The sequence below is a fragment of the Scylla paramamosain genome, chromosome 14 (genome assembly GCF_035594125.1).
Source record: "Scylla paramamosain isolate STU-SP2022 chromosome 14, ASM3559412v1, whole genome shotgun sequence".
Classification (NCBI taxonomy): Eukaryota; Metazoa; Arthropoda; class Malacostraca; order Decapoda; family Portunidae; genus Scylla; species Scylla paramamosain.
Genome location: NC_087164.1, coordinates 14,568,777 through 14,587,422, shown reverse-complemented (window position 1 = coordinate 14,587,422; position 18,646 = coordinate 14,568,777). Strand labels below are relative to the sequence as shown.

General features: G+C 38.3%; 1 protein-coding gene across 10 annotated transcripts in view; it reads left to right on the top strand.

Moving 5' to 3' along the window:
- LOC135106913 (uncharacterized) overlaps positions 1–14,524 on the top strand; it is a 17,936-nt gene extending 3,412 nt beyond the window's left edge. The window contains exons 3-10 of one of the 10 annotated variants that reach the window (XM_064016342.1): positions 1–102; positions 222–290; positions 510–1,334; positions 2,088–2,250; positions 3,437–3,526; positions 7,474–7,597; positions 11,386–11,548; positions 12,535–14,524. The exon at positions 1–102 is cut by the window's left edge and continues 360 nt beyond it. In XM_064016342.1, the coding sequence (XP_063872412.1) occupies positions 1–102; positions 222–290; positions 510–1,334; positions 2,088–2,250; positions 3,437–3,526; positions 7,474–7,597; positions 11,386–11,548; positions 12,535–12,550 (1,552 nt within the window). In that variant the 3' untranslated portion in view covers positions 12,551–14,524. Of the gene's footprint in view, positions 103–221; positions 291–509; positions 1,335–2,087; positions 2,251–3,436; positions 3,527–7,473; positions 7,598–11,385 lie in introns of all 10 variants that reach the window. The other 9 variants (XM_064016344.1, XM_064016339.1, XM_064016343.1 and 6 more) reach the window with 9 other exon arrangements.
- Positions 14,525–18,646: the final 4,122 nt, after the last annotated feature.

Below are 18,646 nucleotides of genomic sequence, written 5' to 3'. Positions count from 1 at the left end.
CAGTGGTAGACTGATCACCCATAGTGGGCCAGCACCTCACCAGCCTTCCCCAGAACTGCAGGAGGAATGCCTAGATTGGGTTGACCAGTTTCCTCACTTCAGGTGAGAATATCAGTAAACTTTACTAGTAAAATTAATCACTAACAGTATAATTCATTCCCATGATTGTCTTAGCCATGTGGCTCATGTTGCATAACATTGGGTTATCTTTTATCTTTCAGGATTAGAGGGTATCAGCTTTCTTCTGGAATGCTGAACATCCTTGACCACTGTTTAGACACTGAAGCTTTGTAAGTATATATCTTTTTTTTTTTTTTCACTCTTCAGAGCCAGTTTTATGAAAAGTATGGCTGGATTCAAAGATTTAATGGCAGCTTTCTTGAAAATGTAATAGGTAGTCACTTTAAGTTTTACAATCAAAGAGCTATAAACATATTCTTTCTTTTATTTAGAGACAACAGAGACCCAGCACAGATCTGCAAAATTCTAATGTATTCTTTTGTCCCTAGATCTCAAGAGAGTGATTATGAAGGTGAAGAAGAAACAATTGCTCAAGATGGTGATTTCTATCACTTGCTCCCCCTAGTAACCTGCAACAGTGCCAACCAGACAAAGGAAAGAGCCAACCCAAAGAGGGAGGCCCCCAGTAGCAGAGTTTGTAGTGGATCAAATGACCCAGATGTTTTGAAAGAGCAAGTCTTAATAATGCTTTTTGACAAACTGTGGTCATCCATGACAGGGATTATTGAGCCTCTTCTTCACCGGTATGCAAAGTATGTGATAGAACAGTCAGTGCAATACTCGTCTCTCTCAAGGGAGTCCAGCACTAAAGGATCTAGAGTAGGGAATCAGATGTTTAATAGGAAAGTGAGTGAAGAATTAGTTAGGACAAAGCCAAAGTTTCCAGTGCCATCAGATGCCTTACACAGACCTAATAGTGGAGCATATGGAAGGAACCACAGTGCAAACAGGCCTTTGAGCACTATGCGTCGGCCACTCAGTGCTGCTAACAGACTGCAAAGTGCTGCCTCTGTGCCAGATGTCCTCCAGGAGGAACTAGAAGACTTGTTACAGGTTTCTCCCAAGGTCTTACAGAGCCACGAAGACAGAGGAAGGAGCCGTACTTCCTCAGCCTCAACCACTAGAGGATCTTCAGCACAGTCTTTCAAGTCACAAATTTCCCTTCCTTCCTTGACAACCCCAAGGACACCTGTACATAGACCAGTGTCATCTAAAACTGCCAACCATCTCCTCACACCCATGAAAGTGGAGGTTCTCTCCAGCGGGGTAGAACAACAACCCGCATCTACCTCATCCTACCATTCCCGTGCTAGGTTAGTGTTTTCTGCATATTGTTTATAAGTAAAGAGAGGAAAAGCTTTCATGTGCATAGTCCACCATGCATTCATGTTGTCTAGTGTGTCTGTGGATTTGGATTTGTAGAAGCTAGTTTTGATTTGCAGTGCCCAGCTCTTGTGTTTACAGGATCAAAAAATTAAGTTGCATAATTTCTTGTTTCACTTGTGCATGTAAGTTTATTTTTATAACTAAAAAGAAAAGTTTATAGAAAGTACATTATATATGTAGTACATTAATGAGATTGTTGTGTAAAGTACTTTATTGGGCAAGTAATATAAGAAGAAGGTCAGGGCATGCACTATACCTGCTTGTGACTTTAGTGCCACATTAACATCTTGAATTACACAGTTTACCATCCTCACATTCCTTCAGATACCTATTTATCAACCAACTCAGAGGAAGAACAAACAGCTGTGTAAGCTGTATACTGACTGTCCCACCCTGGATTGTCTTTGTATTATAGAATGAATGTAGATAGTCTGGAGTCTAAATGTACAGTAGTGTTCATTGCTGCTGTGCACATTATTTAATTTGTATTTGTGTAAATAGTACTTCTATTTTGTAATTGTGTAAATGGTACTTCTATTAGTACAGACTAATCCTAGGCATTAGCCTTTCCATATCACCCATACTGCATCTAAAGTACAACTTACTTCTATTTTTTTGTTGTTGGAATGCATGTCTATGTTTACTTGTCTTGCAACATACTGCTCATAGCCTGCTTACAGATTCCAGGAAAAACTGCAACACCTCAGCCGGCAGGGAACAATCCAGGAAACCCGGGGTGATGATCAGGAACTGGAGGGAGAGGAGGAAGCCAGTTCAGTGTGGTCACGACACATATCCTTCCTCCCACCAATTTCTGATAACAGCGAGGTTGCTTCATGCAAGGTAAAGATCTTAAATGGTAGACCTACTCAGGAAAGGAATAAAACAGGGATAGAGGCAGAAACTTCTCTGGCATCACTTTACTGTTCCTTTAAGTCTCAGCTAAAACTTTATAATTGTTTACTTAAGCACTGTACATTTAACAGAAGTCAAGTAATGTGTACTCACTTCTGCTTTCTCTCTCTCTCTCTCTCTCTCTCTCTCTCTCTCTCTCTCTCTCTCTCTCTCTCTCTCTCTCTCTCTCTCTCTCTCTCTCTCTCTCTCTCTCTCTCTCTCTCTCTCTCTCTCTCTCTCTCTCTCTCTCTCTCTCTCTCTCTCTCTCTCTCTCTCTCTCTCTCTCTCTCTCTCTCTCTCTCTCTCTCTCTCTCTCTCTCTCTCTCTCTCTCTCTCTCTCTCTCTCTCTCTCTCTCTCTCTCTCTCTCTCTCTCTCTCTCTCTCTCTCTCTCTCTCTCTCTCTCTCTCTCTCTCTCTCTCTCTCTCTCTCTCTCTCCATAAGTACTCTGTTTTGCTGACTGACAGTCTCATTATAAAACCTAACAGTTGATTGATTCTAAGCAGATCAGGAGACTTGATAATGAAGGAAAAACATGAAACACAGTGGAAATGTGCATGGCATGTGACTTGATCATTGACAATAACTGCACCAAGGGATATATGTACATTGTAGGGAAAAGTATGGACACACAATAGATGCTGCATTCCTTTATTGGTTATGCTTCAGGACAGTACAATCCCATCTTCAGACCCATTAAAATGTATTCAAGAAGCTGATGTTTGGTGCTGCGTTATCCCTCCTAAACTGTGCCTGGCTGTAGCATGAAGTAAAGGACAAGCTCTTCTCTCAAGTATTTACTTCAAGCTACAGCCAGAAACAGTTCAACTGATTCAGGAGACTACAGAAGCTACAGTTTAAGAGGGACAAAGCAGCACTGGACATTAGCTTCTTGAATACATTGGAACAGGTCTGAAGATGGGATTGTACTGACCTGAAACATAACAAATAAAGGAATGCAGCATGTAATGTGCACCTATGCTTTCCTTTACAACATATGATTCCACAAGGACAATCAAATATATATAATTACAATCACCATCAGGGACAGTGAAGTCTCCTTTGTATCCTGGTTGAAGAGCCTTCTTTACAACCCAAAAGTGGCATGTACTTGTTGACAACCTTGCATACTTGCAGAGTAATGTAGGCCCACATGGAGGGAGGGCAGCTGTTCTAGCCAAAAGAAGGGATTCAACTGAGGGAACTCTTTCTCTTGTTCAGGATGTTGTGAGTAATGGTGGAAGGTTTTGTGGAGCATCAGAGTTATTGCTTCTACTGTGTGCCCTTGATTTCATGGACTTAAAGCTAGGAAAGGCACCATGAGAACTGAAGGAATTCTAATTTTCTGAAGTGATGTGAGCTTCTTTACCTAGCTACATTACTATATCAGAGATACATACCCAAGTGAAGTGTATCTCATAATATTTATCACATTACTTTTTCATGTGCTACATTAATACCATGCATCACTCAAGGCAACAGATGTGAACTCTTCTTATGGCAAGACTGAGCTCTGATTCTTGATGAAGAAAATAAAGACCATTGTCTAAAGGCATACTGCCTGTAGACCATTATATTGATATGTCAGCATTTTTCTTCATTATAATCCCTATCATAACTTGCATTAGTAATGAAAGAAGTCAGTAGACCCAGGTCAAAACCATAAAGTGTACTGGTAGTCTGGCATGACTTTGGAGGATCTTAACTGTTAGCAGACCAGTACTTAGCTGCTAGTCAAAGTGGTCTAATTTCAATTAAGATTTTGTACATTTTGTCCACAATTCCCACAATACGGAAAACCAAGGTCCATGAAAGCAAGGGTCTTTAGTGCATAATTGCTTTTTAAAACTGTAGTTTACATTTTCAGAATGAAATTTCCTTAGTTTTCCTAGAGCTTCATAAAGTAGTAGTATAGCATTTTAGCTCTGCTTTTGTGTATTGAGTTCACCCTCTCAGTGACAGCAGATTGGGACTTACACATGCTGTACAAAGTATTGTGATGGTTAAAGTAAGAATTGTGTATAAGAAGCTTGGTATATCAGGTAGAAGTGAAGCAGTGAAAGGTGAAGATGTTGAGAGATAACTCTCATAACACTCTAAGGTGATTTACCTGTATGGAAAGAAAGGTAGAAAGTGAAGTGGTCAAGATACATATTTTAGCACAGTAGATATGATTACTTACAGTAAAATTAAGGGACAAAGTGAGCTTGAGCAAGTTAGGGTAGTGATTGTCTAAACTTCCAATTGTTTAGTGAAAACTTTGTTCCTTGTACAAAACTATATTATGTTACATTGTCAGGAGGAGGCAGTAGACACCAGCTAAAATGATAATTACTCCCAGTGAGGTCTGAAGCAATGGATCAGAGGGTGCTGTGAACTTTTCTATAACCCAGCTTTGACCTCATTGAATATTTCCCTTTGTGTCTCACAACACAAGGAAACAGTCACAGCCTGCACTCTAAAGACAATACTTCTTCCTTCACACAAAACTACATGCACCTAATTACACACACACATCCTTCACTTTTTTTTTATTTTAAATTCAATATGGCGACTCCTGCACCATCCTAGGAGTCTTTGTCTGGGGTGGGAACCAGAAGTGTCCCTTGGTCAGACTGCTCTTCTGGTATCAACCCTAAGTGTCTTGACACCCACCTTAAATTTTTCTTCATTAATTTCTGCAACATTCACAGCCTTTGATCTAATTTTCAGTCTGTAGAGTTCCACCTCTCCTCCACTAAACCTGATCTTCTTTTCTTCACTGAAACATAAGTTTCTGAGGCAACTGACAGTAGCCCCTTCTCTGTTCCCTTCTACTTTCTCCATCCTCATTTTCAGTCCTAAGCTGGATGCATGCAACAACTTAACTTGCTTTCATGCCTATACTCATGAATCTTCCAAATTTTCAACTACAGAGTCACTCTTAAACTAATATTTATGTGTTGTATTAATTTTATCTGTGCTGTATACCTCTCACCTAACTCCTCTGACTATAAAAAATTCTTTTACTCATTAAATTCTAAAGTGGAGCACATCCTGACTGTCATCCCTTTCATGGAGCTCTCCATTCTTGGAAACTTGAGTGTTCACCACCAGCTTGGGCTTTCCTCTCCCTTCACTGACCTTCCTGGTGAACTAGCCTTTAACTTTGCTATCCTTGACAACCAAGAGCAACTGGTGCAATACCCTACCCATATTCCTGACCATCTTGGAGATATGCCCCAACATTCTTGACTTTTTCCTCACCTCTAATCCTTCAGCTTATGCTGTCACCCTCTCTTCTCTGTTGGGCTCCTCCAATCACAACTTCATATCTGTATCTTGTCCTATCACTCCAAACCCTCTTCAGGATCCCTCAAAGCAAAGGTGCCTCTGATGTTTTCCTTTGTTAGTTAGAATGACAACTCTAATCCCTCAAACTAATATCATATTGCTTTAATTTCTTGCCTCTCTAAAGTTTTGAATCTAATCTATCCTCAACAGGAAGATTCTTATTCTTAAACATCTATCTCTTCACAACCTTCTAACTGATTGCCAGTTTGGGTTCTGTCAAGGCTGCCTCACTGAGTCTTGGTCATCTTCTTTTAGAGATTTTGGTGAAACTTTTGTTGTTGCCTTTGACATATCAAAAGCTTTTGGTAAAGTCTGGCACAAAGGTTTGATTTCCAAACTTCCCTCCTATGTCTTCTATCCTTCTCTCTTTAACTTCATCTCAGGTTTTCTCTCTGACCATTCTATTGCTGCTGTTGTAGCCAGTCACTTTTCTTCTCCTAAATCTATTAGCAGTGATGTTCCTTAGGGTTCTGTCCTGTCACTCAGTCTCTTCCTGTTATTTGTCTATGATCTAACCCAAACTTCTTGTCCTATCCACTCCCATGAACTCAACACAACCTTCCAGGCAACTACTCAACTGTCCAACTTCAGTGTCATTCAGTTGTCCCCCTCTTCTACACTGAACACCCTCAGTATGTCCTTTACTTATAATCTAAACTGGAAACTTCACATCTCATCTCTAGCTAAAACAGCTTCTATGAAGTTAGGCATTCTGAGTCGTCACCGCCAGTTTTTTCACCCCCCTGTTGCTAACTCTGTACTGGAGTCTTATCCGTCCATGAATGGAGTATGCTTCACATGTATGGGACAGGGTTCCATTCATACCACTATTTTACACAAGGACGGAACCTCATAGCAAGAGTCTTATAAACTCTTGCTATCTTCTGCTGACTATTTTCACTCTAACTATTCTTCTGATCTTGCTAACTACATGCCTCTCCTCCTCCTGTGGCCTCACTGCACAAGACTTTCTTCCTTCTTTCATCCCTATTCTGTGCACCTCTCTAATGCAAGAATTAACCAGTATTCTCAGTCATTCATCCCTTTCTCTGGTAAACCCTGGAACTCTGTGCATGCTCTTGTATTTCCTTCTTCCTATGACCTGAATTCTTTCAAGAGGGAGGTTTCAAGACACTTATCCTCTGTTTCTTGATAATGCTGTCTGACCTTTTTGGGAACTGGCATTAAGTGGGCTTTTTTTTTTTTTTTTTTTTTTTTTTTTTTTTTTTTTTTTTTTTTTTTAAGCTTATTGTGAAATGTGCATATTTTTCTCTAAATCTACATCTTGTTCACAGAATTTGGTTCTGCCCAAGTGCATTTCATTATATTTTTTACAGATTATTCAGTCTTTATAATAAAACAATTGAGACATTTCCACAGCAACAAACTCACTATTTAAGGATGTTTCAATACCATTCATAGAACTCAATACACTCTTATATCTTCATTATCTTTCTTTTCCACCTGTGAAAAAAAAGATAATGGAATATGACTTAATGAGTGATGTGCATATCCAATGTTTTTGATAGATTATTTTAAAGTGAAGAGGAAAGCAGCGACCACGTCATATTTGAGATAAATAGCCAGCATTGCAATAGACATTCTCAGGACTGATAAAGCTTTGAACAATTATTTTTATAGTTCATAAATCAAATTACAGGATTAAAATTGCTTTGAATAAAAGAAAAGTCCATTAATTCAGACTACTTTTAATGCCAGCATGCTTTTGTCAATTTAACTAGATTATATTGATCTCATTGAAGCTACTTTTAGATAATGTCTACAGTAATCATTTGTGGTTTGAATATAGTTAGACTCTAAATCAACTACACTTATACCAGCAGCCACAGTCCCCGGTCATGACAGGGGAGAGCCCTCTGCTAGCCACCCTTAGTGTTAGAGGCAAGCCGCTGTTGGCAGCACATCGCCCCCAAACACACTCCAGGCGTAGAAAGCACGTTTTGGGTAAGCTGCTTCTTTTTGTTGTTGTTATTTTGCCTAGTTATTAAATCGCTGTGTCTTGTAAGATAGAGCAATCACAAGGTATGCATAGCAGGATGAATGTAATGGTGTAGGAAAAATGTAAGAAAAGTTTAGTGTAAAATCTTAGTTATATAGTGGTTGTAGTTAGAGTGGGGAATCTTTTGAGTGCATAGTTATATAGTGGTTGTAGTTAGTGTGGGTAATCTTTTGAGTGCATGGCTGGCAGCTTGCAGAAGTAGTATGAGTAGATGCAAGTAAAAAATAAATATTAGAATGTATTAATCTCTCATTGTGTGTTAACTGGATTATATTTATGCTGTACTTAGCAATAACTAAATAAGACTATCATCTTTCATCATCAGCATCATTTCAAGCTCATTTTCTGACAAAGCATAACTGATTGCCTTGAGGGAGACTCTGGAATGGAAACTTAAGTGGATCAGGAGGGAGTGTAAGTCTGGTCTTTAATGGATCAGTGAAATGGGACAGTCACCTTCTACCACTTGGGATGGAAAAATTTGCGCTCAGATGGATGGCTGTTTTTTTTTACAGATAATGAGAAATAATGTTTTAGCTTATGTATCTTAACTTCATGGCTAGGAATCATATAGTGTCTATTGTCATAAGATTTTTCAAACTTACATCTGTACAAATTATTCAGTTATCTTCATTCTTTAGTATTTATTTTTAGCAATCATTTAATGTTGCAACTAACTTTTCAATTGTATTTATTCTTATTACTGTTTTCAATTATTTTGGATCATCATTTGGTTTTTAAAAAGATATGTACACAAAGGTGTGGAATTATGTATCCCTAAATTTTTCATGAATTTATTGATGCACCCACTTCAACCAAAAGTTCAACCTCACAAAAGATGTGACATGTCATTTGTGTATCTGTTTTTATCCTTGTATTTATATTTATGTACTGTGGAGCCTCAGTTCTCAAGCTTAATTTGTTCCTGAATGCTGTTCGAAATCCAAAATGTTCAGAAACCAAAACTAAGACAGGGTGGACATCTGTCCACCCTGTCTTAGCAGCTTATGACAGACACTTCCACTGCTAAGATGGTCGCTACACAACATCTCCAGCTCAGAAATTATTTATCCAGAAAGGATTTAATTGAATGAACTTAGTTACATGGAACTAATAAGAAGATATTATTTAGACCATGCAAGTATTCTTTTTGTCACCAATCTAGTGGAGGAAGCCTTATAGAGTCACACAGAGGGTAGTAATCCATTTACTGCCAAAATAATCATAATTAGAAAAAGCTACTGGGAAAATGCAGTTGCACAGTAGTGATAGCATTGTGCATCATCAAGAGGGCCACAGATGGCTCAGAATTACTCCTGATCCAGCCTAAAACTTTTTGTTTACATCAAGGCTCTTAAATGGGATCACATTTAACTTATTTCATAGACTGAATTATTGTCTGTCTCTCTTCCAGGTATACAAAAAAGGAAATATTTATAGAAACTATAAATTAGCAATAAATGGCAGCTTTTGGTTTGTCTTTAGTATTTGAAGTCAAATAACTTTGTTCAAAAACTGAATTTTGGTATGGTAACTGAAACAATTACGAGTTCAAAATTTTGTTCTAAAACCAATTTGTTTGGAAAGGGAGCCATTTGGTAACTGAGGTTTCACTGTACTCCCAGTTTTCCATTACAGTACATGGAATTAACTTAAATTACTTTTGTATTTGTAATCTTTTTTTTCCTCTCTCTCTCTCTCTCTCTCTCTCTCTCTCTCTCTCTCTCTCTCTCTCTCTCTCTCTCTCTCTCTCTCTCTCTCTCTCTCTCTCTCTCTCTCTCTCTCTCTCTCTCTCTCTCTCTCTCTCTCTCTCTCTCTCTCTCTCTCTCTCTCTCTCTCTCTCTCTCTCTCTCTCTCTCTCTCTCTCTCTCTCTCTCTCTCTCTCTCTCTCTCTCTCTCTCTCTCTCTCTCTCTCTCTCTCTCTCTCTCTCTCTCTCTCTCTCTCTCTCTCTCTCTCTCTCTCTCTCTCTCTCTCTCTCTCTCTCTCTCTCTCTCTCTCTCTCTCTCTCTCTCTCTCTCTCTCTCTCTCTCTCTCTCTCTCTCTCTCTCTCTCTCTCTCTCTCTCTCTCTCTCTCTCTCTCTCTCTCTCTCTCTCTCTCTCTCTCTCTCTCTCTCTCTCTCTCTCTCTCTCTCTCTCTCTCTCTCTCTCTCTCTCTCTCTCTCTCTCTCTCTCTCTCTCTCTCTCTCTCTCTCTCTCTCTCTCTCTCTCTCTCTCTCTCTCTCTCTCTCTCTCTCTCTCTCTCTCTCTCTCTCTCTCTCTCTCTCTCTCTCTCTCTCTCTCTCTCTCTCTCTCTCTCTCTCTCTCTCTCTCTCTCTCTCTCTCTCTGTTCTTACACCTTCTCTTTGTCATCACACATCCACCATCACCATTCTCTACTCATTTCAGCATCCCTCTTTGTACCTTCTCAGATCTGGCATCTCATTTTTCATTACCAGCATAGTTTTAGTCTCTCATCATTTCCATTCTTTTCACTTAACCATGATTATAATTCTGAATAAGTTATTTATTCTGTCACATAACCTTTGGAAAGAAACCAATCCTCAGATAGACACCTGTGTGCCACTTTATTTTCATTTATACAATGCATTGCAGATGCATAAATGAGTGAGGTGTGCATCAATGCCATCTTTGTATTAGGATATGCATGCCAAATTTTGTATTTCAGACATTTTTTAAAGCTTAACATGTATTTGTCATTCATATTATGCAAACCTAGTCTTGCCAGATATGTATTACAAAAATCTTGCATGTAATTTGAGAATTTAGTCACCCATTCCAGTAAACATTTGCTATATAACATTAAGTTTGTGCAAAGTGTTGATCTTCTGGCCTTGATCAAATACATTGGAGGCTAATAGTCTTAGGTACAAAAATGTCAACTCATCCTTTTGGAGAGTATGTATCCTATTTTCTTTTCCTCTGGAAAAAAAAATGTAGAAGAATGGTACAAAATGTGAGTGATTCATGGTTTGCAATTTTGTGAATTCAGGTTTTGCAACCAGCAATTATCAGAAGAAATAGTGTACAACAAACATTTATTAGAATACTATTCCATCACACTTGAATGAGCCTTCTGCACAAAATTAGAAAGAGTAGTGTATAACCAGAGAGAGAACTCTCAGTCCATCAATAAACTTTTGATCACTTTGGGACACAAAGGGTCTAGGGATATGGCTTACAGGTGTAAGCTACTGCCAAGTAGGTCAGTCAGTTGTAAAGGCCTCTGGTTGCAAGACCTCACCACTATCAGTAGCAGTTATTTGCCTGGGCAATCATGGTAACCTCTTATGAAAGGCTCCATTGCAATCTGTGGGAGGTAACTAGAGGCAGCCACTGGTGCCATTGTGTGAAAGGGGCCTTAGATATTTAGATATAAAAGAATGCTTGTGGGATGTAATGAAGAGTGAGTGTGTCCTTCCTGCATCTTGTGTTGCTTACCTCCTCTTTACAGGGGATATTATCTTGATATAAAGATAGAGGCATAATAATAGGATCAATCTTAGAAAGTACAAGATTGAAGAGACAGAAACAAGGACTTAATCTCATTACTATCATTATTGCAGGTGCTGGTAAGTGATGGATGTATATAGTTCATGTTTATGACTGAAGACAGGATTATTAACACAGAATTAGGCTAATAATGATTTTGGTTTTTTCTTCTTTTTCCTTGTGAGTCCACACAAAGAACAATTTTGTGTAGATGATAGAGTACATGCTTCTCTCCCTTCCCAGCTTCAGGGATGCAGCCAGTTGTTCCCTTCCTCTCATGGGTAATGGAACATGTTGACAGTGGTGCTAAGTTGGTAATGAAAAAACGAAACCTAGTGGCCAAGAATGCTTTTGTCAATGGGGAGATTAAAAATAATTGTTGGATGAGGAGTAAGCAGTTTAAAAGGTCAGAAGATTCAGCCTCCATTGTGCACTTTATCATTCACATCATGGAAGCACTGCTTGCATGGTGTCTTGTGCTGGGTCCTTTTGTTTGTGCTGCATGGTCAGAGCTCTCATGGATGCATTTTGCTAATCAAAGACCCTCTATGAAGTGAACCTTTATATTATTTACATTATACTTATTCCTTCTTATTACATTACACTTCCCACTGCCATTGTATTGTGCCAGCATAACAAGAAAACCTTAATATATACATGCATGTGCAGATATACATTGCACTACAAAGCTTACAAATACATCTATTTGTGTTTGCCAGTTATCTTATTGTTGTGTCAAGGGAACTTTTAAGTTTGTACCACTTTGTTTGGTTTGGTTTGGTTTCTTCTGACCCGAGGGAGTTAGGTAATTTCCTTTTTTTCTCTATCACTTTTGTTTTTTCAATCAATTCAAGATTACATAACCCACTTCATCATCAGGCTAATTTCTGCTAAAAGAGTTACATAATAGGGAAGACAGTTATCATCATTCCCCAGTTACTAAAAGATCTTAAACAGTTCTTATGAATTTTTAGAAAAGAAAAAAAATATGCATTTCAGCTTGTGCATTGGTTTAGTGCAGTAGAGCGAAATGCAAGTCTGAGATTTGAAATAGTTACTGGAAAAGTTAATATTCATCAGAATTATATACTATACATTCCCCAACAAATTAAAATGATATTAATTGTTCCTTGTTTGCTTTAGTTATTGAGTAACATTATTTTGTTTCAGTTCAGTTTTCATTATATTTATGTAATAATTATTTTCCTCTCACCTTATTGTGTATGTTCTACATCTTAATGATAACACAATATTTGTTATATGTAGTTACCTAATTTCCATCTTAAATTTTGTTTTGTTCTGTAACTAATGTATTCTAGGGATTGAAATGTGTGAAGCTTTGTATTATCCATGATGTTGTGATAAAGCAAACATTATTTTCTTTCCCCACAGGTACTCCCATCATTGAGAGTGGGAGAAGCCAAAAACTAATCCATCCATCCTATAAATAGAGAGAGAGAGAGAGAGAGAGAGAGAGAGAGAGAGAGAGAGAGAGAGAGAGAGAGAGAGAGAGATTTAAGGTGCTTAGGAGGATAGAATGTGTATACAAATATGATATTATTAGTTTTCTAAAAGAATGAAATATATAATTGTGATCTCCAGCATTGCATATGTGTGCTGCTGTTTGTAGCTTGAAGTGACTGTTTGTAAAGTATGAAAGATTTAAGTATATATGCATTGTCTTACTTATGTGCATATGCATATCCAGGCAAAGGAACACATATCTCAGAAATTCATATAAAAAATGTTCATAGAGTTTTCCCACTTAATGCACTAGAAATACTTGACCTATTTCTCTTCATCTAACCATACACATATTGGACTATATTGTCAGCATTTCCACATAATCTCATACTATGACTCTCTGCAAAACAAAGTATGGTTGATGATGTGGCAAAGATGCAGTTTGGAACTTCTGTGAAGCAGCATCTGACTGGGACAGACACAGCATTTAGCTTGAGCAGCCTTACACTGCTGTCTGTGTAAGACTCTCATGTTACCTGAGGGTGTGGTGAGGAATGCAAGTGCCTATTGCTGTAGTAACAAAGAAAGTACTGTGTCTGTTGGCTCTTATTGCACTGTTCCATATCTCAGGGTCATGTTTTGCTCCCATACATGTGCAATCTTTTTCTCCTTTTTTCTTTTTTCTTTTTTTTGTTGATGTTACTGAAAGATTTTCTTTATTTCCTTTGATATTGTAGATTACTGAGAAGAATTTATTTTCTCTTACATAATATCCAAAATGACAAACTTAAAGTGAGAAACTACTAGTCTTAAAAATAATTAGCTTAAATCCTGTCTAATGTAATTGGAAAGCTGTACAGAAGTCAGAATTGTTGTATTGTAATGATTTTATTATTATTATTATTACTACTACTACTACTACTACTACTACTACTACTACTACTACTTAATTTAATAATACCTCCACCCCATGTTTATTGATGTGTCAATTAGGGGCTCCATTACTTGGAGGTCATTAGCCCCAGCTCTCGCTAATGACTACTACTACTACTACTACTACTACTACTACTACTACTACTACTACTACTACTACTAATACTATTATTATTATTATTATTATTATTATTATTGTAAACCTTCAGTATATTTGAACCTTTGTATGTAAAATTTGTGACTGAACTTCAAACTTTGAGCCAACTGAATAAGCATCAAAACATGCAGCCACATCAGCCTAACAAATACCTGTATTGCCCAACAGAGGATAGTAATATGTAGTGGCATATGGTGAATGTCATCCACCAGGGATAGGATGAGTTGTATGTAGCCTCAGTTTGAACACACATGCTGTGCACTGAATGTTGCTCCAGTGTCTCCCGTCTGTTAGCTTTCCTACGTGTTTCCCACAGAAATTATCTTTGTCAACAGTGACGATAAGTGACACTTCATTACAGTAACCGACACATGAAAGCAGTCTTATACAAGTGCAGTGTGCAAGTGTTAGTTTTTATTCTTGTGTACATAATTTCTTCTGATTTCTCTGAGTGAGGGAGGAGTTTTCAGATTTATGGAACATTTGTGGCCTTATCAACTCCAGCTTCCCGAGAATTTTTGATTTTGTACATCATCAGTTTATTGGGGTTATTATTATTATTATTATTATTATTATTATTATTATTATTATTATTATTATTATTATTATTATTATTATTATTGTTATTGTTGTTGTTATTGTTATTACTTCTACTATCATCATAACTGTCATCATTATTTATTATACATTGTCATTATTGTCATTTTAACATTGTAATTTTCCAGTTTGTACTTTATTTGACCAAGACAGCTGTGCACTTCATTGATCCGTCCAGAGTTTTGTAAGTTATGTGTGGTGTACAGGATAAAGAATATAAGTGCAATTGTAGTTTTTTGTGTCATTCTTCATACTTTTTCCTAGATAGATACATTTGCATAATACAGTATTACCAGAATAGTGATATATTGTTGTAGAAAGATGATGCATGTTGTATAGTTTCTCGACTCAGTAGTACAAGCAACTAACCACCAACAATGATACTTCAGGAAGAACTGGTATGTATTAGTGAATTATTCTTTGCCAGCACTGTGAATAAGATGTTTATAAGCACACTAACTCATATTAGCATGCTTAATACTTTGTCAATAAATGCAACATGAAAAAATAGGGTAACTGATCATGAATTCTAGTAAGGACTCAAATGACTGAAGGAGAAAACTACACTGGTTAGGAAAGTTTTTTTTTTTTAATTATGAGTTTGCTAAGAAATTAGGTCAATTTATGCATAGTTATGATAAGTGGATATACTAGGTAGGTGTGTCATACAAGGACTGCCACTTGTAGGTCTGATGGCTTCTTGTAGCTTCCCTTATTTTCTAATGTTTTTACATTCTAGTTTGCCAGGAGGTACAGTTATTGTTCTTATGGTCAACTGACATTTTGTACTTTGTGGGCTGTGTTTGTTGTTGTTTCTCAGTTTTAAATTATCCAATATATTGAGGTTTGCAAAGGAAACTGTCATGATATCTGAGGATTGTGGAGTGAAGGGAAAGGCATAACACTATGTGCAGGATTGATAGACTTACGACCATTACAATGTTTCAGAAGTGCTTCCTGAGACTTCTATCATTCACAGAAGCATTGGTGAAGCTGTGCACATCGAGAAAAGTTGCAGCTTATGAGGTTAGTTTTTATTTTATTATTTTTCTTCCTTTCTTTCCATATATATTTATCTTTTATCATTCTTTCCTTCTTACCCTTTTTTTTTTCTCTCTAATTCATTACTGACTTGTGTGCATTTGGTTGTGGGGTAAGAGATTCCTGAAAGTTAAATCATAAATAGAAAAGAAGATACAAGGAAAAAATAATGAAAAGAATTAAGAAATTGTTAATAATCCAAAGTGTCAGTTTACAACATCTACGGTCGTGTCAGTTTACTGGATATATAAAAAGAAAATAAATAAAATAAAATAAAATATCGTACATTGCCCTAATAGTCATTATACAACACTCTTATTAAAAGCAGATATCAGTCGGCGCCGGCATGTCACTGCTCACGCAAAGTCGGCCACTTGTTCAGCCAGCCTTTTGCAAGCCGTGCCGTAGTCTTGGAAAATCCCACGTAGTCTTGGAGAATCTTAACCAGCGTGACGTCATTGCTGTAAATTTAGTGTGCTCTGTTCACCATTGGCGGATGTGACGTCAATTAATGGCCAGCCGGTAACACTTCAAGTAGGTGTCGTCTTGCGGCGGTGACTGTAAAGAAAGGCGCATGATGATGAGGAAAATACTGACGAGGTTCTTTGTTTTGTCTTACCGGAACTGTAGCGAGGCATGACCCGTAACGTTCACAGTGAGTTACAGAGGTGTTTTGTCTTTATGGCACATACTGGTACACTGAGGTTTCCAGTCAAGAAGTAGTGAGCACGGTAGGCTTAAGGGAAGGAATCTCTAGCTTCCTTGGTTTGGAGTCTGGTTGCAGGGAATCGTGCCTCATTACGAAGAGCAATAACGTGGTCACGAGCATCCTTTATTTGATGGACAGATGTAATGATGTGAAACTGATGTAATTTTCAGAGGCTATAATGAAAGTATTAGTATATAAATCAAAGGGAAGTTACATTTTTCAAGCAATATACAAGTAGACAGATGGCAATTGGTTATACAGCGAAGGTTTCAGAGTATGAATCTTAATGTACAGTAATTTTAAAATTGGTTGATGTGTGCATTTATATTTGGGTATCAAGATCATTAAATTTTTAGCAAATGATTGTGTCTAAGATGGTATTTCTCTCTGATTTGTTTACTCCTGATGAGAGTGAAAAAAAAAAAAAACCAAGCTCCGTGTAATGTTGCAAGATACAATTTATTACCAGCTTGAAATGCAGGTGCCGCTTATTATTTCCAACATGACATGGTAATCTGTTTTCTATGCCTCAGCGTTTATTTAACTGCTCCATTCACATTCGCTCCACGCTACAATGATGTCCCTTTGCACTCCACTCTCAGTTCTTCATCTTTCCAAACCTGCACCTCCCGAGGCTGTTCAGTGTTGTAGTGATCTATGCTCCGTGAGGCTTTCCTGCCTAGCAACCACAGGGGGCCTCCAAAGGGTTTCATAGCGGCGAGAGGCTTTCCTTCCCTCCTTGAAATTGCTCGTATTTCAAACCCTACATCTGTATGGGCTCGCTAACCCCCACCTGCTGTTCTCTTAAGACGTGGTGTTCACTTTGAATGATTTAGACAACTTCATGTTTTTGTCCCTTCCCGCAGACTAAAGCAGATACAAATACGGTGTGATCTCAAGAAAATATGATATAATGTGTGTAAGCTTCCTTCTTAAACCCTGGGATCGCTACCCGCTGTTGTATTAGGACGTGGTGTTAACTTTGAATGATTTATGTAACTTAAGGATTTTGTCTCTTTTTCGTAAACTAGACCAGATACAAATGATACAGTGTGACCTCGAGGAAATATGATAGAATAGATTTATATACGATTAATCCTCTTTCCTTCACTTTGTACTCTTGAAACGCTTTGTGCTCTCGTAAGGACTACTTTCAAAGCCCACTGAGATAATTAGTCAGGTTCTCATCCATATATTTTCCCAGTGATGTAGAATCCTTGTCTAACTCCAACTGGTAACATAAAAACGCTCTTGAAATGTGCAATAACTTCTGTGACCTGTGAAAACTAGTCGAGATAAGACGCCGAATATCCTCAGTGGTCACAGCGTTCCCAGCCTACTAAAACTTGGGAGTCTTAGGGCATGGCAGTGAGAATTAAGTAAGTTCTAGGGTAACGATAAGAAAAAAGTCCTACGCGCGGCCGTAAAGCCATGTTTGTGGTGTGGCAGGAGGGTTGAGGGAGGGTGCGGGGTGTCGTGTGTCAGCAGAGGAGGGACGCAGGGCAGGTGGCGACCGACCCGACTCCTCCGACGCCCAGAGAGAGAGAGAGAGAGAGAGAGATTTTATTCACTTATTATTATAGGTTTGAGAAGACTGAACAGATTTGTCACGATAGATATGTAAAAAATAAAATAAATAAATAAATGAGTTACAAAGATAATAGTAATGGTGCAGATGGAAGGTGTGTGGATACAATTAATTACTGATGTGGTGAAGGAAGGTTATAATAGTGGGTCATGATAGCAGAGAGAGAGAGAGAGAGAGAGAGAGAGAGAGAGAGAGAGAGAGAGAGAGAGAGAGAGAGAATATTAATTGAATTGTGGCGGCGTAGCGAGATCAAATGGCAGTTAGTGTCACTAGGGTTACTCCAAAACGTTACTTCCCCTGCTGAGTAAATGCCGTGAGTCAATATCGAACTTGTGACATTTAAATCACCAGCTGAGTCATGTACCGCAGAGAGAGAGAGAGAGAGAGAGAGAGAGAGAGAGAGAGAGAGAGAGAGAGAGAGAGAGAGAGAGAGAGAGTTGCTTCCTTCTCAATCCTTTTCAATCGCCTCTCATTGTATACTGTGCTTTAAGGCGCCCACTCACACGGTACTCGTACAAACTCATTCGTAACTCGGTAAAGTAGTAGTAGTAATAGAGGTAGTGGTAGTAGTAGTAGTAGTAGGAGGAGGAGGAGGAGGAGGGAGAACACAGAGGGCACCGGTGAATTGAATGGCGTGACAATGTTCCGCTGTGTAGTAAAAAGAGAGCACCATTGTTCCTTGTATCCCTTGTCCGCTACACATCTCCCCCGGATATGGGGACAAGTGTATTAAATTACCGTTGTTTAGACCGCCCGCCTTCCCTCCCTACGCCAAATACATTACACATCATCCGCGTACGAGAATATAAGTACTGCACGCTTCGTTCACTTAGTTCCCGACATGCCCGAAAGCTCGCCGGGACTGCATTCTCAACCACATTAATCGTCTTATCTCCGCCACTCTAACAAGCTGTAGTAGAAGTTATTGAGGCTTTGAGAAGTGTTTTCATGACACTAGTGATAGTTTAACAAGGATTCTGCATCGTCAATGGAAGGAACATCCACGAGAACAAGA